Below are 23,701 nucleotides of genomic sequence, written 5' to 3' on the forward strand. Positions count from 1 at the left end.
ATTTTTTTAGATTTCAACATTTAACCAAAAGTTTTTAGATTTCAGCATTTAACCAAAAGTTTCGAGATTTCAACATGAAAACAAACGTTTTAAGATTTCAGCGTTTAACCAAAAGTTTTTAGATTTCAGCTGTTAAACAAACGTTTTAAGATTTCAGTGTTTAACCAAAAGTTTTTGGATTTCAGCATCTTACAAAACATTTCTAGATGTAAGCAATTAACCAAAGGTTTTTAGATTTCAGCGTTTAACCAAATGTTTTTAGATTTAAGCGTTTAACCAAACGTTTTTAGATTACAGCGTTTTTGGTATTTAGCTTTTAGCCAAAAGTTAACAGCATAGCAACGACTCTTCACACTCTTCAGACAGAAACAGCTTTTTAAGTTTCTGTCAACCATTTTAACTTTTCAACGTTATTAGCGCTCTTTTCCAAGCCAACTTAAAGTTTGTTCACGAACTTTGCCTTTTCTAGTTATTATTATTATTCTCGCCACGTTTTATAAACAACTACTCCTCCTAGAGCTTTCGAGCTAGAACCACGAAACTTCACACGATGGTAGAACTTATAGCCGCGGGGTGTGCTTGTGCTTTTTGGAGCGATACATCGTACGATTTTCGTAAAAACTTCGTAAACGTACGCCCTTTTTCCCATAGACAATGAACTAGGAGAATTTTGAACGGCCGTGAATGTCACAATATTTAAGCTATGAAGCTGAAATTCGGATGACCTATAGAACTTATTGAGTTCTTTCCGAAAATATGCTTTACGAAACGATACGTCGTACGGATTTCGTACAAATGTCGTACGAAGTTTTCCCATAGAAATGAATGGGGAGCCCAGAGTTCCATCTCACACACAAGCAGCTCTGCGCACGGAACCCCTTCTCTCCCCTGCTCCTCCAGTACTGTGAGTGTATGGAGGAGCTGCTGTATGGAGCAGCTATCAGTCAAAAGTTTGGACACCCCGGCACCCCAGCCAGGGCTTAGCAACCACCTATTAACTGCTTAGCAACCACCTTAGCAACCACCTGGAAAACGTTAGCAACTGCCTAGCAACCACTTAGCAACACCTTAGCAACCACCTGGAAAACGTTAGCAACTGCCTAGCAACCACTTAGTAACCACCTGGAATACATTAGCAACTTCCCAGCAACCACTTAGCAACCACTTTAGAATTTATAGCAACTGCCTAGCAACCAGTTAGCAACAACTTAGCAACCACCTGGAAAACGTTAGCAAATGCCTAGCAACCACTTAGCAACCACTTTAGAAACAATAGCAACTGCCTAGCAACCACTTAGCAACACCTTAACAACCACTAGGAAAACGTTAGCAACTGCCTAGCAACCACTTAGCAACCACCTTAGAAACGATAGCAACTGCCTAGCAACCACTTAGCAACACCTTAACAACCACTAGGAAAATGTTAGCAACCGCTTAGCAACCACTTAGCAACCACTTTAGAAATGATAGCAACAGCCTAGCAACCACTTAGCAACACCTTAGCAACCACTAGGAAAACGTTAGCAACTGCCTAGCAACCACTTAGCAACCACTTTAGAAATGATAGCAACTGCCTAGCAACCACTTAGCAACCACTTAGCAACCACTAGGAAAACGTTAGCAACTGCCTAGCAACCACTTAGCAACCACTTTAGATATTAAAGCAACTGCCTAGCAACCAGTTAGCAACACTTAGCAACCACCTGGAAAACGTTAGCAACTGCCTAGCAACCACTTAGCAACCACTTTAGAAACAATAGCAACTGCCTAGCAACCACTTAGCAACACCTTAACAACCACTAGGAAAACGTTAGCTACTGCCTAGCAACCACTTAGCAACACTTTAGCAACCACTAGGAAAATGTTAGCAACTGCCTAGCAACCACTTTAGAAATTATAGCAACTGCCTAGCAACCAGTTAGCAACACCTTAGCAACCTCCAGGAAAACGTTAGAAACTGCCTAGCAACAGCTTAGCAACCACTTTGGAAACGATAGCAACTGCCCAGCAACCACTTAGCAACCACTTTAGAAATGAAAGCAACTGCCTAGCAACCAGTTAGCAACCACTTAGCAACCACCTGGAAAACGTTAGCAACTGCCTAGCAACCACTTTAGAAATGATAGCAACTGCCTAGCAACCACTTAGCAACACCTTAGCAACCACCAGGAAAACTTTAGAAACTGCCTAGCAACAGCTTAGCAACCACTTTAGAAACGATAGCATCTGCCTAGCAACCACTTAGCAACACCTTAACAACCACTAGGAAAACATCAGCAACTGCCTAGCAACCACTTAGCAAGCACTTTATAAATGATAGCAACTGCCTAGCAACCACTTAGCAACACCTTAGCAACCACTAGGAAAACGTTAGCAACTGCCTAGCAACCACTTAGCAACCACTTTAGAAATTATAGCAACTGCCTAGCAACCAGTTAGCTACACTTTAGCCACGACCTGGAAAATGTTAGCAACTGCCTAGCAACCACTTTAGAAATTATAGCAACTGCCTAGCAACCACTTAGCAACCATGTGGAATATGTTAGCAACTGCCTAGCAACTGCTTAGCAACCACTTTAGAAACGATAGCAACGGCCTAGCAACCACTTAGCAACCACTTTAGAAACGATAGCAACTGCCTAGCAGCCACTTAGCAACACCTTAGCAACCACTAGGAAAACGTTAGCAACTGCCTAGCAACTGCCTAGCAACCACTTAGCGACACCTTAGCAACCACTAGGAAAACGTTAGCAACTGCCTAGCAACCACTTTAGAAATTATGGCAACTGCCTAGCAACCACTTAACAACATCTTAGCAACCACCTGGAAAATGTTAGCAACTGCCTAGCAACCACTTAGCAACCACGTGGAATATGTTAGCAACTGCCTAGCAACTGCTTAGCAACCACTTTAGAAATGATAGCAACTGCCTAGCAACCAGTTAGCTACACTTTAGCCACCACTTGGAAAACGTTAGCAACTGCTTAGCAACCACCTAGCAACCACTTAGCAACCATGTGGAATACGTTAGCAACTGCCTAGCAAACGCTTAGCAACCACTTTAGAAATGATCACAACTGCCTAGCAACCACTAAGCAACCATTTTAACTTTTCAAAGTTATTAGCGTACTTTTCCAAGCCAACTTAAAGTTCGTTCACGAACTTTGCCTTTTCTAGTTTTATTTACTATTCTGTTCATTGTTGATGTAAAAGTTGGGTTTGTGCTGCTCTGTGTTCATGTGTGTGTAATAAGTGGGGGTTCCTGCATGGATAACATAGGATTAGACGTCTGACTGTTGTCGGAGTTTTAATCAGCCAGTGGAGCTCCTGTGTTCCCCGCTGCTACGATAGAAACAAGCCAGAAATGTACCTGAACACACCTCATTTCCAGACCACCACGCCCATCAGTGTAGATATATTCCTAAACATTATTACAAAGTGTGTTGATGGGGTGTAAGATAGCAACAAGCATCGTGGCGTGCCTTTCTCAGGGTGTGTACAATATAGTCCTTAGTGTAACACCTGGTTATCACAGTGCACCTGCACTCATGCTGATTAAACTGGTTTATCCCTTTAATGTCTGTAAGCATCTGACCAGTGTTTCCCACCTCACAGTTATTACTATACTTTGCTAAACATTAAGGGTATTTTTAAGAGATTATGATCTATTATACCACAGGTAAAGAGCTGGTATTATTAAAATAAAAGCTTAAGTGCATATATTGTCCAGTTTACACAGGGTATTTTAAGCTAAATGTAAAATAGGGGACTCTTGTAATTCCGCAGGTCTCGCCACTGGGGGCGCTGAAGTAAACAAAACTTTAATTCTTAAAAAATAATACTTTGGTACCACTTTAAAATAAGACTACCTTTATAAAGGGTTTATAAATGGTTTACAATTCGTTTATCAATGGTTACTAATTAGGTTGTAAATGCCTTAAAAATAATCAATAATCAGTTATAACACATACGTAGAAAAGGCATAAACACAGCCATCTATATTGTTGCCCTTTCTACGTATGTGTTATAACTGATTATTAATGATGTGATTTTAAGACATTTACAACCTAATTAGTAACCATTAATAAACTAATTGTAAACCATTTATAAACTCTTTATAAAGGTAGTCTTATTTTAAAGTGGTACCAATACTTTTCTTTCAAAGACAAACTAGTGCTGGATGTTGATCTACACAGATTTCTCTCCTGAAAACTGTTTATTTGGGTGAGTAAAGCACTTTTGTTCATTTACAGTGAGCTTAGATTTACACAGTTTTGACTGAAACGGTAGATAATGCAGAGCTAAAACACAGCGCAGCTACAAACAGAGCAGCAATGGAACTATTTTAACTGGTGGAGTTTTTATACCCAAACAGTAGTGATTCTGCCGTAGCCATGCGCTACTTCGCTAAAACTGTGATCACACTGGAATGCATTTTAATTGCTTTTTTTTTTACTTACCACGATGGCTTCCTTTGGTGTCTTCGTCACTCTGAAGGTGAGATCAGCAGTTACATCTCTCAATCTATAAAAAACAAATATAGTAATTAGGTATTTAAGGTAGAACATTCATTAATAAATAACTATTAGAACAAAGAACAAAGCTATTATTGGTTCTGGATGGTTAAATATAATACAGGATCCCCTTTCTTAGCAGCAGCTCCAAACCATACCTGCATTTTCCAAAGTGCTAAAAATTGCTCTACCTTTGTTCACTTTTAGTACTTTCTTTCTTGTATTTAAATTTTTAACCATTTCAATTCAAGTCTTCCCTGATGAAAAAAAAATGTTATAATTAAAAAAATTTGTTTTAATTGTACTTAAAACAGCATATGTTACTTTTTTTTAGCAAAGTGTGTTAAAAACAGCTGTTACAGTTGTTCACTTAAAGTACAATGTATCATTTAAGTTTTTAGAAAGTAAATAAAATTACAACATTTTGTTCACTTTAAAAGAAAATTTGTAACACTCTTGTAGTTCGGTATATTAAAATATATATTTATACACAATAAAGTATACTAGAAGTGTGCTACTTACAAAAGACAGGAACAAGAAGTATATTTGTACTCTAATGTAAATATAGATCACATATATTTAACATTAATTCTTAGTACATATACTCTAATATACCTGGTGTATAATAAATAGTGATACAGTTGTAATACTCATTATTAAATGTATTATAATTTTACTCTAAACATATTTAATATATTTATTATATACATTAAGTAGTTTAAATGTTCCTTAAGTATATTTAAAATAGTTCCATTTAAGTACAGTTTAGTACACTTAGCACAATTTAAGTAAGATTTTTGTACTATTTTTCTACAATTAAAGTGTAATAAGTATAAAAAAGTTGTTTTATTTTATCACTCTTTAAATATACTGATTAATAATAATGTGGCTACAAGAACACTTTTTGCACTATAGCATAATAATGATTAGTATACTTTAATTTTTTTTTCACTAGGGACAATAGCTGATCAATTAAAATGTATAAAAATGTAATGCAGAAAAGAAGGGTTTCAGTGTCACTGAAATATCACATTGTTTGTAAATACACTGTATGTGGAATTTTTAGTTTAGCTAAATCAGTTTATTGGATAATAGATACTTACTTGTTGGCCAGCTCATTCACATCCACAGTTTCCACTTGTCCAGAAAGGCAATTAAACACCTGGATTTTTTGAGGAGTCAGTTTGTTTTTTTCCAGGTACACGCCAACATTTTCTGTAAAAGTGAGATTTAATCAGATTATCAGCTGTGTAAAATAGATACATAGAATTATTATTATAATACAGACTGTGTAGTTCAAGACCCAGACTCCTTTGTTCCTGTCAGTGGACAATATTTGCCTCAAGACTCCAACTCCCAGCATGCATCTGTCTCTATCACATGTCCTGACTCAACCAATCAGCTCGCTTTCTTGTGCTTTTTTGTTTATTTTTGACTAGGTTTTTGTCTTGCCCTTTACTCCTTAACTCTTTTGTCTAGTAATTTATGCTTTATGGTTTACTGTCTCTCTATTTTTGTCCCTTATATTAAAGCCTCACTTCGTTTTTACTGCATATGTCCGACTCCAGTCTGTAACTTTACACTGTGGAGCATAAAACTAAACTTTTTTTATGAACTAAAAAGTTCATAAATAATTTTTACAATGATAGTATATTTCTCAATTTCAGAACACAAGGCAGTAAACATTTATTTCATTTTTTTTTTTTCAAAATTTTAAATAACATTACTGTCAGGGCCAAATTAAAATAATTTAAGAGTTTATTGATTTTTTTCTAGGCGAATTGGGTTTTGGTTGAAATTGTCCACTAGGTGTGAGTGAATGTGTCTGTCTGCCCTGCAATTGGATCCTTTCTTACACTCTGTGCAAGGAGCAATGTGATGCTCATCGCTATCTTACACCCCACCAACAGTGTATTTTCACTCCTTCCTCCTGTCTGGTTTAAACAGCAGCAGATCTTCTGAATATATCTACACTGATGGGCGTGGTGTTCTGGAAATGAGGTGTGTTCAGGTACATTTCTGGAGTTTTATCTTGTTTATCTTGGTAACAGAAAACACAGGAGCTCCACTGACTGAATACAACCTAGACAGACGCCAACAGTCAGACGTTCATCGCTATCTTGGTAACACAGGCACTGTGCCGAGCCGAGCATATATATATATATATATATATATATATATATATATATATATATATATATATATATATGCACATTGCACTGTACTTGTTTAACAAAACAGAAAGAAAAGTCTAATTAAAGTCTTACCCTCACTGAGATGCACCAGCAGTGGTCCTTCAACCCCCAGTTCCTTCAGTTGTAGTGGTGGAGTTATGTTTATGTAGGGGTAGCTTTTAAGTTCCTCATTCATTTGGGTGTAGGTTTTCTCTGGACTCATTCTAAAACTGAATCACATTTAGAGCATAATAAAAGCTATTTTATCTCACTCAGTGAAAAGTAACTGTGACAACTTATGCTCTTAAACCACTGTGCAATAATGATTCTGATCTGTTCTGAAGCTTAAAAACCTAATTATGCTAATAGTGTGTGTCCAGAATTTCTGCTACAGATAATAAAACACATTTACCATGACCCTGATTTAAAGAACAGAGTAATAAACCCTTACTAATGCAAATGCTCAGTTCAGCATTCAACACCATCATCCCTCAGCATCTGATAGGAAAACTGAGCTTGCTGGGCCTGAACTCCTCCCTCTGCAACTGGGTTTTAGACTTCCTGACTGAGAGACCACAATCAGTCAGGATTGGAAACAACACCTCCAGCACCACCATACTGAGCCCTGGCGCCCCCCAGGGCTGTGTGCTCAGCCCACTGCTGTTCACTCTGCTGACTCATGACTGTACTGCAAAGTACAGCTCAAACCACATCATCAAGTTCGCTGATGAAACAACTGTAGTTGGCCTCATCAGCAAGAACGACGAGTCAGCATACAGAGATGTGCAGTGGCTGACGGACTGGTGCAGAACCAACAACCTATCTCTTAACGTGGATAAAACCAAGGAGATGGTTGTTGACTTCAGGAGAGCTCCAGGTGTCCACCACCCGCTGAACATCAACGGCTCTGCTGTGGAAATTGTGGAAAACACCAAGTTCCTCGGTGTTCACATTGCAGAGAACCTCACCTGGTCCCTCAACACCAGCTCCATAACCAAGAAAGCCCAGCAGCGCCTCTACTTCCTGCGGAGACTGAGGAAAGCACATCTCCCACCTCCCATCCTTACCATGTTCTACAGAGGGACTGTAGAAAGCATCCTGAGCACCTGCATTACCGTCTGGAGTCTCTCTACCCTCCATTGCTGAGATCTACACCACACGCTGCATCCGCAAAGCCACCAGCATTGTGGACGACCCCACCCATCCCTCACATTGACTCTTCACTCTGATGCCGTCCGGCAGAAGATACAGGAGCATCCGAGCCTCCACTACTAGACTCTGCAACAGCTTCATCCACCAGGCAGTCAAACTCCTCAACACACAGAGCCTCCACTACCAGACTCTGCAACAGCTTCATCCACCAGGCAGTCAGACTCCTCAACACACAGAGCCTCCACTACCAGACTCTACAACAGCTTCATCCACCAGGCAGTCAGACTCCTCAACACACAGAGCCTCCACTACCAGACTCTACAACAGCTTCATCCACCAGGCAGTCAGACTCCTCAACACACAGAGCCTCCACTACCAGACTCTACAACAGCTTCATCCACCAGGCAGTCAGACTCCTCAACACACAGAGCCTCCACTACCAGACTCTACAACAGCTTCATCCACCAGGCAGTCAGACTCCTCAACACACAGAGCCTCCACTACCAGACTCTACAACAGCTTCCTCCACCAGGTAGTCAGACTCCTCAACACACAGAGCCTCCACTACCACACTCTACAACAGCTTCATCCACCAGGCAGTCAGACACCTCAACACAGAGCCTCCACTACCAGACTCTACAACAGCTTCCTCCACCAGGCAGTCAGACTCCTCAACACACAGAGCAGTCAGACTCCTCAACACACAGAGCCTCCACTACCAGACTCTGCAACAGCTTCATCCACCAGGCAGTCAGACTCCTCAACACACTGAGACTCCACTACCAGACTCTGCAAAAGCTTCTTCCACCAGGCAGTCAGACTCCTCAACACACTGAGACTCCACTACCAGACTCTGCAACAGCTTCGTCCACCAGGCAGTCAGACTCCTCAACGCACAGAACCTCCACTACCAGACTCTGCAAAAGCTTCTTCCACCAGGCAGTCAGACTCCTCAACGCACAGAACCTCCACTACCAGACTCTGCAAAAGCTTCTTCCACCAGGCAGTCAGACTCCTCAATACACAGAGCCTCCACTACCAGACTCTACAACAGCTTCATCCACCAGGCAGTCAGACTCCTTAACACACAGAGCCTCCACTACCAGACTCTACAACAGCTTCATCCACCAGGTAGTCAGACTCCTCAACACACAGAGCCTCCACTACCACACTCTACAACAGCTTCATCCACCAGGCAGTCAGACTCCTCAACACACAGAACCTCCACTACCAGACTCTGCAACAGCTTCATCCACCAGGCAGTCAGACTCCTCAACTCAGTGAGACTCCACTACCAGACTCTGCAACAGCTTCATCCACCAGGCAGTCAGACTCTTCAACGTACAGAACCTTCACTACCAGACTCTGCAAAAGCTTCTTCCACCAGGCAGTCAGACTCCTCAACACAGAGCCTCCACTACCAGACTCTACAACAGCCTCATCCACCAGGCAGTCAGACTCCTCAACACACAGAGCCTCCACTACCAGACTCTACAACAGCTTCATCCACCAGGCAGTCAGACTCCTCAACACACAGAGCCTCCACTACCAGACTCTGCAAAAGCTTCTTCCACCAGGCAGTCAGACTCCTCAACACAGAGCCTCCACTACCAGACTCTACAACAGCTTCATCCACCAGGCAGTCAGACTCCTCAACACACAGAGCCTCCACTACCAGACTCTACAACAGCTTCATCCACCAGGCAGTCAGACTCCTCAACACACAGAGCCTCCACTACCAGACTCTACAACAGCTTCATCCACCAGGCAGTCAGACTCCTCAACACACAGAGCCTCCACTACCAGACTCTACAACAGCTTCATCCACCAGGCAGTCAGACTCCTCAACACACAGAGCCTCCACTACCAGACTCTACAACAGCTTCATCCACCAGGCAGTCAGACTCCTCAACACACAGAGCCTCCACTACCAGACTCTGCAAAAGCTTCTTCCACCAGGCAGTCAGACTCCTCAACACACTGAGACTCCACTACCAGACTCTGCAACAGCTTCATCCACCAGGCAGTCAGACTCCTCAACACACAGAGCCTCCACTACCAGACTCTACAACAGCTTCATCCACCAGGCAGTCAGACTCCTCAACACACAGAGCCTCCACTACCAGACTCTACAACAGCTTCATCCACCAGGCAGTCAGACTCCTCAACACACAGAGCCTCCACTACCAGACTCTGCAAAAGCTTCTTCCACCAGGCAGTCAGACACCTCAACACAGAGCCTCCACTACCAGACTCTACAACAGCTTCCTCCACCAGGCAGTCAGACTCCTCAACACACAGAGCAGTCAGACTCCTCAACACACAGAGCCTCCACTACCAGACTCTACAACAGCTTCATCCACCAGGCAGTCAGACTCCTCAACACACAGAGCCTCCACTACCAGACTCTGCAAAAGCTTCTTCCACCAGGCAGTCAGACTCCTCAACACAGAGCCTCCACTACTAGACTCTGCAACAGCTTCATCCACCAGGCAGTCAGACTCCTCAACACAGAGCCTCCACTACCAGACTCTGCAACAGCTTCATCCACCAGGCAGTCAGACTTCAGAGACAACACACAGAGACAGAGCTGAACCCCACCCCACCCACCACACACCCAACACACTCACACAAACTGAACTGATTCCCCCCCACCCTTTACATACAAAGACTGAACTTCACCCATACACACACCCACTCAGCACACAGAGGCTGACATGTCTTTATTCCTATCAGCAATATTTGCTGCTACTCTCAAAAACTATAAACTCTACCTCAGTAACTGCTGTGATTATATATGTTCTATATGCTACAGTATGTTACACATCTCTGCACCTTATCCCCACTATACACTTATTATACCGTATCGGTACTGCACTGTCCTGTCTTTAAATTGTCTCGTCTTTTGTATTTATTGTATTTATTGTTATTTAGTGTTATAATTTTATAATTTTATGTTGCACTGTCGTCACTCCTGCACTTTATGTTGTCTATTGCTTGTTGTTCTATGTTGCACCATGGTTCCGGAGGAACGTAATTTCATCACACTGTGTACCTGTACTCAGATATAATGACAATAAAAGCCTCTTGACTTGACTTGACTTGAATGCACAGTGTGAGCTGGGTACCAGTTCTTATGGGTACAGTGTGTTAAGGTTATTCATTGTTTAACAAAAAAAAAAATATATATATATATATATCAGGTCATACCTGCTGATTGGTTGATCAGCATCATAAGAAATCCACAGTGGGAAGGTATTGATTGATGGTGGGAGACTGAGCAGAATCTTTTCAATATCTGTCGCTCTTTGAATGGATAACTCAGTACAGTTGGGGATTTTCTCACCATCTAAATGGATAAAAGTGGTGGTGTAAGGAAGTGATGAGTCAGCAGTAAAACACTGAACAGAAACATAGCTGTACAACTCCAATTAAAACTGGGACGCCAGAAAATATTGATGGTGATGTATCAGAACCGAGTCGCTGTGCTTTCCTCCGAGCATTAGCGCTGTGATGCTACTCAGCAATGCTGCATCAGCAGCAGCTCAAAAAGAGGTGGAGCTTGACTTCACATGTATCAGAAAATGGGGAAAAAATAAATAAATAAAAATTCCCTTGGTAAGTAGAACTCTATCAGCATCTCGACGTCAGATGAACAGTGTTTGTGTAAACTGCATCACAGCGTTTTTGGAACTGGGTTTGTAAAAGTAGAAGTTCTTACCCTTTATTTTGTCCTGGACATAAACCCTGTCAAAGACCTCAGTCACTCCAGGAACTCGCACTGGCTCAGACAGACGCTGGTCTGTAGACGGAGCCTTCAGAGATACATCTTTATATTTTTCACTGTCTGAGTTCTCGTTCTGAGGAAAAATACATTGGAAATCAAGAATGTGCAAACATCAAGCTCATATTAGGATGGAAAATAATTTTGGAATATTTTTTAAGGTTTAGTAAAAAATAGGTTTGGGGTAAGCTGGACCACAGAGTAAAGGCAAAAGTGCTAAACACCTCTGGGAACTCCTTCCTTCCTTCAAGACTGTTGGAAAACCATTTCAGGTGGCCACCTCTTGAAGCTCATTGAGAGAACGATGTCAAGAATGTGCAAAGCAGTAATCAGAGTAAAGGGGGGCTATTTTGAATGTTTTTAGTTATTTCACTTTTCTTTTGTTAAGTTTTTGTTAACCTAAACTAGAAAAGAAATCATTTCAACTTTACTTACACTAGTTTTAATCAATCAGGAGAATGGAATTTACACTATAAGTCAGACACAACATATAACATTAGAAAAGTAACATTAGATCTGCTGAATTAAAAATATGTAAACACTGATGACCTGACTACACAGTAAATTATACATGATTGCTGACCTGTGCCTGAGATAAAAGATAAGCCCAGCAAACCGATGAATGTTCAAAAACATCCCCATCTTCAATTATCTTGTCCCCATTTCTTGGCAACAGTTCCCTAAAGAGGAAGTACAACCCTTCCACAATGGCTACCTACAAAAAAAACAGACCAAAACAACTTTTAAAGAATCAGTAATGTATCATCAATCAGACATTTTATTTTTTAGCAATTATTTTGCTAAAATTACATTTTACAACATTTTAATTACTGCTTTACCTTCTGGACTTTGGTAACAGGTGTAGATCTGCAGAGGAGCTGGTAAAGACTTTGGGCCAGAGGATTACATCCACTCAGCTTTCGGATGTAAGCAATAGTTTTAAATTTTACAGCACATTTATTTTTCTAGAAAATATGAAATGATAAAGAGAGTCAAAAATAAACACAGAGACATTAAGCAGCTCAAAAACATCCACAGTTTAAGAAATGACATGCTCCTGATGTGATTGTTTCGATATTAGCAAACCTGCTGCTTCACTTTCCCTCACTGTGTTCAGATCTACTGCAGTTCTACAGCCCCTCTACTGTAGCTGCTAAACTACATTTCTACTGCAGCTCTACTGCACTTCTACTGCAGCTCTACTGCACTTCTACTGCAGCTCTAATGCAGTTCTACAGATGCTAAACTACATTTCTACTGCAGCTCTACTGCACTTCTACTGCTGCTCTAATGCAGTTCTACTGCAGCTCTAATGCAGTTCTACAGATGCTAAACTACATTTCTACTGCAGCTCTACTGCACTTCTACTGCTGCTCTAATGCAGTTCTACAGCTGCTAAACTACATTTCTACTGCAGCTCTACTGCACTTCTACTGCAGCTCTAATGCAGTTCTACAGCTGCTAAACTACATTTCTACTGCAGCTCTACTGCACTTCTACTGCTGCTCTAATGCAGTTCTACAGCTGCTAAACTACATTTCTACTGCAGCTCTACTGCACTTCTACTGCAGCTCTAATGCAGTTCTACAGCTGCTAAACTACATTTCTACTGCAGCTCTAATGCACTTCTACTGCAGCTCTAATGCAGTTCTACAGCTGCTAAACTACATTTCTACTGCAGCTCTACTGCACTTCTACTGCAGCTCTAATGCAGTTCTACAGCTGCTAAACTACATTTCTACTGCAGCTCTACTGCACTTCTACTGCAGCTCTAATGCAGTTCTACAGCTGCTAAACTACATTTCTACTGCAGCTCTACTGCACTTCTACTGCAGCTCTAATGCAGTTCTACAGCTGCTAAACTACATTTCTACTGCAGCTCTACTGCACTTCTACTGCAGCTCTAATGCAGTTCTACAGCTGCTAAACTACATTTCTACTGCAGCTCTACTGCACTTCTACTGCAGCTCTAATGCAGTTCTACAGATGCTAAACTACATTTCTACTGCAGCTCTACTGCACTTCTACTGCAGCTCTAATGCAGTTCTACAGCTGCTAAACTACATTTCTACTGCAGCTCTACTGCACTTCTACTGCAGCTCTAATGCAGTTCTACAGCTGCTAAACTACATTTCTACTGCAGCTCTAATGCACTTCTACTGCAGCTCTAATGCAGTTCTACAGCTGCTAAACTACATTTCTACTGCAGCTCTAATGCACTTCTACTGCAGCTCTAATGCAGTTCTACAGATGCTAAACTACATTTTTACTGCAGCTCTAATGCACTTCTACTGCAGCTCTAATGCAGTTCTACAGCTGCTAAACTACATTTCTACTGCAGCTCTACTGCACTTCTACTGCAGCTCTAATGCAGTTCTACAGCTGCTAAACTACATTTCTACTGCAGCTCTACTGCACTTCTACTGCAGCTCTAATGCAGTTCTACAGCTGCTAAACTACATTTCTACTGCAGCTCTAATGCACTTCTACTGCAGCTCTAATGCAGTTCTACAGCTGCTAAACTACATTTTTACTGCAGCTCTACTGCACTTCTACTGCAGCTCTAATGCAGTTCTACAGCTGTTAAACTACATTTCTACTGCAGCTCTAATGCACTTCTACTGCAGCTCTAATGCAGTTCTACAGCTGCTAAACTACATTTCTACTGCAGCTCTAATGCAGTTCTACAGCTGCTAAACTACATTTCTACTGCAGCTCTACCGCACTTCTACTGCAGCTCTACTGCACTTCTACTGCAGCTCTACTGCACTTCTACTGCAGCTCTAATGCAGTTCTACAGCTGCTAAACTACATTTCTACTGCAGCTCTACTGCACTTCTACTGCAGCTCTAATGCAGTTCTACAGCTGCTAAACTACATTTCTACTGCAGCTCTACTGCACTTCTACTGCAGCTCTAATGCAGTTCTACAGCTGCTAAACTACATTTCTACTGCAGCTCTAATGCACTTCTACTGCAGCTCTAATGCAGTTCTACAGCTGCTAAACTACATTTCTACTGCAGCTCTACTGCACTTCTACTGCAGCTCTAATGCAGTTCTACAGCTGCTAAACTACATTTCTACTGCAGCTCTAATGCACTTCTACTGCAGCTCTAATGCAGTTCTACAGCTGCTAAACTACATTTCTACTGCAGCTCTACTGCACTTCTACTGCAGCTCTAATGCAGTTCTACAGCTGCTAAACTACATTTCTACTGCAGCTCTACTGCACTTCTACTGCAGCTCTAATGCAGTTCTACAGCTGCTAAACTACATTTCTACTGCAGCTCTACTGCACTTCTACTGCAGCTCTAATGCAGTTCTACAGCTGCTAAACTACATTTCTACTGCAGCTCTACTGCACTTCTACTGCAGCTCTAATGCAGTTCTACAGCTGCTAAACTACATTTTTACTGCAGCTCTAATGCACTTCTAATGCAGTTCTACAGCTGCTAAACTACATTTCTACTGCAGCTCTACTGCACTTCTACTGCAGCTCTAATGCAGTTCTACAGCTGCTAAACTACATTTCTACTGCAGCTCTACCGCACTTCTACTGCAGCTCTACTGCACTTCTACTGCAGCTCTACTGCACTTCTACTGCAGCTCTAATGCAGTTCTACAGCTGCTAAACTACATTTCTACTGCAGCTCTACTGCACTTCTACTGCAGCTCTAATGCAGTTCTACAGCTGCTAAACTACATTTCTACTGCAGCTCTACTGCACTTCTACTGCAGCTCTAATGCAGTTCTACAGCTGCGAAACTACATTTCTACTGCAGCTCTAATGCACTTCTACTGCAGCTCTAATGCAGTTCTACAGCTGCTAAACTACATTTCTACTGCAGCTCTACTGCACTTCTACTGCAGCTCTAATGCAGTTCTACAGCTGCTAAACTACATTTCTACTGCAGCTCTAATGCACTTCTACTGCAGCTCTAATGCAGTTCTACAGCTGCTAAACTACATTTCTACTGCAGCTCTACTGCACTTCTACTGCAGCTCTAATGCAGTTCTACAGCTGCTAAACTACATTTCTACTGCAGCTCTACTGCACTTCTACTGCAGCTCTAATGCAGTTCTACAGCTGCTAAACTACATTTCTACTGTAGCTCTACTGCACTTCTACTGCAGCTCTAATGCAGTTCTACAGCTGCTAAACTACATTTCTACTGCAGCTCTACTGCACTTCTACTGCAGCTCTAATGCAGTTCCACAGCTGCTAAACTACATGTCTGCTGCAGCTCTACTGCACTACTACTGCAGCTGTACTGCACTTCTTTTGCAGCTCTACTGCACTTCTACTGCAGCTCTACTGCAATTCTACAGCTGCTAAACTACACTTCTACTGCAGCTCTAATGCAATTAAACAGCTGCTAAACTACACTTCCACTGCAGCTCTACTGCAATTCTACAGCTGCTAAACTACATTTCTACTGCAGCTCTACTGCACTTCTACTGCAGCTCTACTGCTCTTCTACTGCAGCTCTAATGCAGTTCTACAGCTGCTAAACTACATTTCTACTGCAGCTCTACTGCACTTCTACTGCAGCTCTAATGCAGTTCTACAGCTGCTAAACTACATTTCTACTACAGCTCTAATGCACTTCTACTGCAGCTCTAATGCAGTTCTACAGCTGCTAAACTATATTTCTACTGCAGCTCTACTGCACTTCTACTGCAGCTCTACTGCACTTCTACAGCTGCTAAACTACATTTCTACTGCAGCTCTACTGCACTTCTACTGCAGCTCTAATGCAGTTCTACAGCTGCTAAACTACATTTCTACTGCAGCTCTACTGCACTTCTACTGCAGCTCTAATGCAGTTCTACAGCTGCTAAACTACATTTCTACTGCAGCTCTAATGCACTTCTACTGCAGCTCTAATGCAGTTCTACAGCTGCTAAACTACATTTCTACTGCAGCTCTAATGCAGTTCTACAGCTGCTAAACTACATTTCTACTGCAGCTCTACTGCACTTCTACTGCAGCTCTAATGCAGTTCTACAGCTGCTAAACTACATTTCTACTGCAGCTCTAATGCAGTTCTACAGCTGCTAAACTACATTTCTACTGCAGCTCTACTGCACTTCTACTGCAGCTCTAATGCAGTTCTACAGCTGCTAAACTACATTTCTACTGCAGCTCTAATGCACTTCTACTGCAGCTCTAATGCAGTTCTACAGCTGCTAAACTACATTTCTACTGCAGCTCTACTGCACTTCTACTGCAGCTCTAATGCAGTTCTACAGCTGCTAAACTACATTTCTACTGCAGCTCTACTGCACTTCTACTGCAGCTCTAATGCAGTTCTACAGCTGCTAAACTACATTTCTACTGCAGCTCTACTGCACTTCTACTGCAGCTCTAATGCAGTTCTACAGCTGCTAAACTACATTTCTACTGCAGCTCTACTGCACTTCTACTGCAGCTCTAATGCAGTTCTACAGCTGCTAAACTACATTTCTACTGTAGCTCTACTGCACTTCTACTGCAGCTCTAATGCAGTTCTACAGCTGCTAAACTACATTTCTACTGCCGCTCTACTGCACTTCTACTGCAGCTCTAATGCAGTTCCACAGCTGCTAAACTACATGTCTGCTGCAGCTCTACTGCACTACTACTGCAGCTGTACTGCACTTCTTTTGCAGCTCTACTGCACTTCTACTGCAGCTCTACTGCAATTCTACAGCTGCTAAACTACACTTCTACTGCAGCTCTAATGCAATTAAACAGCTGCTAAACTACACTTCTACTGCAGCTCTACTGCAATTCTACAGCTGCTAAACTACATTTCTACTGCAGCTCTACTGCACTTCTACTGCAGCTCTACTGCTCTTCTACTGCAGCTCTAATGCAGTTCTACAGCTGCTAAACTACATTTCTACTGCAGCTCTACTGCACTTCTACTGCAGCTCTAATGCAGTTCTACAGCTGCTAAACTACATTTCTACTACAGCTCTAATGCACTTCTACTGCAGCTCTAATGCAGTTCTACAGCTGCTAAACTATATTTCTACTGCAGCTCTACTGCACTTCTACTGCAGCTCTACTGCACTTCTACTGCAGCTCTAATGCAGTTCTACAGCTGCTAAACTACATTTCTACTGCAGCTCTACTGCACTTCTACTGCAGCTCTAATGCAGTTCTACAGCTGCTAAACTACATTTCTACTGCAGCTCTAATGCACTTCTACTGCAGCTCTAATGCAGTTCTACAGCTGCTAAACTACATTTCTACTGCAGCTCTACTGCACTTCTACTGCAGCTCTAATGCAGTTCTACAGCTGCTAAACTACATTTCTACTGCAGCTCTAATGCACTTCTACTGCAGCTCTAATGCAGTTCTACAGCTGCTAAACTACATTTCTACTGCAGCTCTACTGCACTTCTACTGCAGCTCTAATGCAGTTCTACAGCTGCTAAACTACATTTCTACTGCAGCTCTACTGCACTTCTACTGCAGCTCTAATGCAGTTCTACAGCTGCTAAACTACATTTCTACTGCAGCTCTAATGCACTTCTACTGCAGCTCTAATGCAGTTCTACAGCTGCTAAACTACATTTCTACTGCAGCTCTACTGCACTTCTACTGCAGCTCTAATGCAGTTCTACAGCTGCTAAACTACATTTCTACTGCAGCTCTAATGCACTTCTACTGCAGCTCTAATGCAGTTCTACAGCTGCTAAACTACATTTCTACTGCAGCTCTACTGCACTTCTACTGCAGCTCTAATGCAGTTCTACAGCTGCTAAACTACATTTCTACTGCAGCTCTACTGCACTTCTACTGCAGCTCTAATGCAGTTCTACAGCTGCTAAACTACATTTCTACTGCAGCTCTACTGCACTTCTACTGCAGCTCTAATGCAGTTCTACAGCTGCTAAACTACATTTCTACTGCCGCTCTACTGCACTTCTACTGCAGCTTTAATGCAGTTCCACAGCTGCTAAACTACATGTCTGCTGCAGCTCTACTGCACTACTACTGCAGCTGTACTGCACTTCTTTTGCAGCTCTACTGCACTTCTACTGCAGCTCTACTGCAATTCTACAGCTGCTAAACTACACTTCTACTGTAGCTCTAATGCAATTATACAGCTGCTAAACTACACTTCTACTGCAGCTCTACTGCAATTCTACAGCTGCTAAACTACACTGCTACTGCAGCTCTACTGCAGTTCTATAGTGGCTAAACTGCACTTCTGCTGCAGCTCTACTGTAGTTCTATAGTGGCTAAACTGCACTTCTACTGCAGCTCTACTGCACTTCTACTGCAGCTCTACTGCACTTCTGCAGCTCTACCGCACTTCTACTGCAGCTCTAATGCAGTTCTACAGCTGATAAACTACACGTCTACTGCAGCTCTACTGCACTTCTACTGCAGCTCTACTGCAATTCTACAGCTGCTAAACTACACGTCTACTGCAGCTCTACTGCAATTATACAGCTGCTAAACTACATTTCTACTGCAGATGTACTGCAGTTCTATAGTGGCTAAACTGCACTTCTGCTGCAGCTCTGCTGCAATTCTACAGCTGTTAAACTACACTGCTACTGCAGCTCTAATGTAGTTCTACAGCTGCTAAACTACACTTCTACTGCAGCTCTATTGCAATTCTACAGCTGCTAAACTACACTTCTACTGCAGCTCTATTGCAATTCTACAGCTGCTAAACTACACTTCTACTGCAGCTCTACTGCAATTCTACAGCTGCTAAACTACACTGCTACTGCAGCTCTACTGCACTTCTACAGCTGCTAAACTACACTGCTACTGCAGCTCTACTGCACTTCTACAGCTGCTAAACTACACGGCTACTGCAGCTCTAATGTAGTTCTACAGCTGCTAAACTACACTTCTACTGCAGCTCTATTGCAATTCTACAGCTGCTAAACTACACTTCTACTGCAGCTCTACTGCAATTCTACAGCTGCTAAACTACACTGCTACTGCAGCTCTACTGCACTTCTACAGCTGCTAAACTACACTTCTACTGCAGCTCTACTGCAATTCTACAGCTGCTAAACTACACTGCTACTGCAGCTCTACTGCACTTCTACAGCTGCTAAACTACACTGCTACTGCAGCTCTACTGCACTTCTACAGCTGCTAAACTACACGGCTACTGCAGCTCTAATGTAGTTCTACAGCTGCTAAACTACACTTCTACTGCAGCTCTATTGCAATTCTACAGCTGCTAAACTACACGGCTACTGCAGCTCTACTGCAATTCTACAGCTGCTAAACTACACTGCTACTGCAGCTCTATTGCAATTCTACAGCTGCTAAACTACACTTCTACTGCAGCTCTACTGCAATTCTACAGCTGCTAAACTACACTGCTACTGCAGCTGTACTACAGTTCTATAGTGGCTAAACTGCACTTCTGCTGCAGCTCTAATGCAGTTCTACAGCTGCTAAACTACATTTCTACTGCAGCTCTACTGCACTTCTACTGCAGCTCTAATGCAGTTCTACAGCTGCTAAACTACATTTCTACTGCAGCTCTAATGCACTTCTACTGCAGCTCTAATGCAGTTCTACAGCTGCTAAACTACATTTCTACTGCAGCTCTACTGCACTTCTACTGCAGCTCTAATGCAGTTCTACAGCTGCTAAACTACATTTCTACTGCAGCTCTACTGCACTTCTACTGCAGCTCTAATGCAGTTCTACAGCTGCTAAACTACATTTCTACTGCAGCTCTACTGCACTTCTACTGCAGCTCTAATGCAGTTCTACAGCTGCTAAACTACATTTCTACTGCCGCTCTACTGCACTTCTACTGCAGCTTTAATGCAGTTCCACAGCTGCTAAACTACATGTCTGCTGCAGCTCTACTGCACTACTACTGCAGCTGTACTGCACTTCTTTTGCAGCTCTACTGCACTTCTACTGCAGCTCTACTGCAATTCTACAGCTGCTAAACTACACTTCTACTGTAGCTCTAATGCAATTATACAGCTGCTAAACTACACTTCTACTGCAGCTCTACTGCAATTCTACAGCTGCTAAACTACACTGCTACTGCAGCTCTACTGCAGTTCTATAGTGGCTAAACTGCACTTCTGCTGCAGCTCTACTGTAGTTCTATAGTGGCTAAACTGCACTTCTACTGCAGCTCTACTGCACTTCTACTGCAGCTCTACTGCACTTCTGCAGCTCTACCGCACTTCTACTGCAGCTCTAATGCAGTTCTACAGCTGATAAACTACACGTCTACTGCAGCTCTACTGCACTTCTACTGCAGCTCTACTGCAATTCTACAGCTGCTAAACTACACGTCTACTGCAGCTCTACTGCAATTATACAGCTGCTAAACTACATTTCTACTGCAGATGTACTGCAGTTCTATAGTGGCTAAACTGCACTTCTGCTGCAGCTCTGCTGCAATTCTACAGCTGTTAAACTACACTGCTACTGCAGCTCTAATGTAGTTCTACAGCTGCTAAACTACACTTCTACTGCAGCTCTATTGCAATTCTACAGCTGCTAAACTACACTTCTACTGCAGCTCTATTGCAATTCTACAGCTGCTAAACTACACTTCTACTGCAGCTCTACTGCAATTCTACAGCTGCTAAACTACACTGCTACTGCAGCTCTACTGCACTTCTACAGCTGCTAAACTACACTTCTACTGCAGCTCTACTGCAATTCTACAGCTGCTAAACTACACTGCTACTGCAGCTCTACTGCACTTCTACAGCTGCTAAACTACACTGCTACTGCAGCTCTACTGCACTTCTACAGCTGCTAAACTACACGGCTACTGCAGCTCTAATGTAGTTCTACAGCTGCTAAACTACACTTCTACTGCAGCTCTATTGCAATTCTACAGCTGCTAAACTACACTTCTACTGCAGCTCTACTGCAATTCTACAGCTGCTAAACTACACTGCTACTGCAGCTCTACTGCACTTCTACAGCTGCTAAACTACACTTCTACTGCAGCTCTACTGCAATTCTACAGCTGCTAAACTACACTGCTACTGCAGCTCTACTGCACTTCTACAGCTGCTAAACTACACTGCTACTGCAGCTCTACTGCACTTCTACAGCTGCTAAACTACACGGCTACTGCAGCTCTAATGTAGTTCTACAGCTGCTAAACTACACTTCTACTGCAGCTCTATTGCAATTCTACAGCTGCTAAACTACACGGCTACTGCAGCTCTACTGCAATTCTACAGCTGCTAAACTACACTGCTACTGCAGCTCTATTGCAATTCTACAGCTGCTAAACTACACTTCTACTGCAGCTCTACTGCAATTCTACAGCTGCTAAACTACACTGCTACTGCAGCTGTACTACAGTTCTATAGTGGCTAAACTGCACTTCTACTGCAGCTCTGCTGCACTTCTGCGCAGTCCTTCGCCGAAGCTTATTGCAACCAAAGAAAAAAATTACAGTAAATTTCAATATTTATAAAACTGTAAAAATGTATAAAAACTGTAACATTAGGGCATTAATAATCAGCAGATTATAAAATGTAGATAACTGATGGTAATCACAGCAGCCCTGTAACAGATCATAAACAGAAAATGCTCTTTTCCCTCTGAGCTTCTTGTCTTAGTGCGCACAAAGATCGTTCGAACATGTAAACAGGCTAAACAGGTGAACTCGAAAGTTCAAAATCAATGAGCCAAAAAAGTATCCTTAGCCTTAATACATTTACTACTTGCAAAAGTATTCGTACCAGTTTAAATTTGACACATTTTGTCATCTTGCAACCAAAATGTAATTGTATTTTATGGAGATTTCAAAGTAGCACTGCAAAGAGGAATGACAACGATTTATACATTTTAATGACATAAAAATCATGCAAAAGTATTACCGCCCCCCCATATTAATACTTAGTAGATCCACCTTTTCTGAAATTACAGCTGCAGATCTTTCAGGGTTTGACTCTATCAGCTTTGATCGTCTTCTAGTTGTTCTGTGGACAGATTCTCCTGATCCACTTAACTGAGCTGTGGATCTCTGCAGCTCCTCCAGAGTGATCATGGGTCTCGGCTGCTTCTCTGATCAGTGCTCTCCTTCCTGGATCTGTCAGTTTGGGTGGATGGTTGGTTCATGTCTTGGTAGGTTTGTAGAAACAGTTTTAGAATATTTTTTTCCCTCATTTTTGGATGATGGATTGATGGAACAGAGCTGCTTGGAATGATCATAGCTGATGAATTTATAATCTAACCCTGCTTTAAACTTCTTCTCCACGACTTTATCTCTGATCTGTCTGGTAAGTTCCTTTTTAATCTATTATTTTTTTTACTTTTTATTATTAACTCATTAAGTTAAGATTTCTGAAGGCAGTTAACTGCACTGGACTTTATTTAAGGGTGTCAGAGTAAAGGGGGTTGAATACTTTTTCACGTCACACTTTTCTGATTTTTATTTGCTAAAAATGTTGTATCATATATCAATTTTGTTCCACTTCACAATTATGTGCTATTTTATGTTTGTCACTTCAAATCTCAAATAAAATACATTTTAGTTTGTGGTTGTAAGGAGACAAAATGTACAAAAGTACAAGTACAGTAAATAATACGAAGCAAGCTCCTTTTTATATTGATGTAGAGCTTAAAAAGTATTGTTTGAAGTTGAAAGTATATACAGTCATATGAAAAAGTTTGTGCACCCCTATTAATCTGAATCATTTTTAGTTGTAAATATTTGGGTGTTTGAACAGCCATTTCAGTTTGATATTTCTAATAACTGATGGACACAGTAATATTTCAGGATTGAAATGAGGTTTATTGTACTAACAGAAAATGTGCAATATGCATTAAACCAAAATTTGACCGGTGCAAATGTATGGGAACCCTTATCATTTTATTGATTTGATTTTTACTGACTTACTGAAGCACAAAATTGGTTTGGTAACCTCATTGAGCTTTGAACTTCATAGCCAGGTGTATCCAATCATGAGAAAAGGTATTTAAGGTGGCCAATTGCAAGTTGTTCTCCTATTTGAATCTCCTCTGAAGAGTGGCATCATGGGCTCATCAAAACAACTCCCAAATTATCTAAAAACAAAGATTGTTCAACATAGTTGTTCAGGGGAAGGATACA

The 23,701-nt window shown here is 41.8% G+C and overlaps 1 protein-coding gene across 1 annotated transcript; it reads right to left on the reverse strand.

The window, feature by feature from the left end:
* Positions 1-4,436: 4,436 nt before the first annotated feature.
* Positions 4,437-22,355, reverse strand: LOC111190394 (uncharacterized). The gene is made up of 8 exons (XM_049472703.1): positions 22,329-22,355; positions 12,464-12,589; positions 12,208-12,339; positions 11,562-11,700; positions 11,051-11,189; positions 6,782-6,918; positions 5,618-5,729; positions 4,437-4,524 (listed from the first exon to the last, which is right to left on the reverse strand). The coding sequence occupies exons 1-8, from the start codon at positions 22,353-22,355 to the stop codon at positions 4,437-4,439; spliced, it is 900 nt and encodes a 299-aa protein (XP_049328660.1).
* Between the last annotated feature and the right edge of the window lie 1,346 nt (positions 22,356-23,701).

This window comes from Astyanax mexicanus, unplaced genomic scaffold (assembly GCF_023375975.1).
Source record: "Astyanax mexicanus isolate ESR-SI-001 unplaced genomic scaffold, AstMex3_surface scaffold_31, whole genome shotgun sequence".
Taxonomy (NCBI): Eukaryota; Metazoa; Chordata; class Actinopteri; order Characiformes; family Acestrorhamphidae; genus Astyanax; species Astyanax mexicanus.

What these genes read in the sequence shown, in the direction of transcription:
- LOC111190394 (XM_049472703.1), bottom strand. Translation starts at nt 22,355, where the DNA reads ATGACAAAATGTGTCAAATTTAAACTG. An exon ending in TGTCCAGGACAAAATAAAGG is followed by an intron (nt 11,190 to 11,561) that starts GTAAGAACTTCT and finishes TTATCCATTTAG; the next exon opens with ATGGTGAGAAAATCCCCAAC. An exon ending in GCTGATCAACCAATCAGCAG is followed by an intron (nt 6,919 to 11,050) that starts GTATGACCTGAT and finishes AATGTGATTCAG; the next exon opens with TTTTAGAATGAGTCCAGAGA.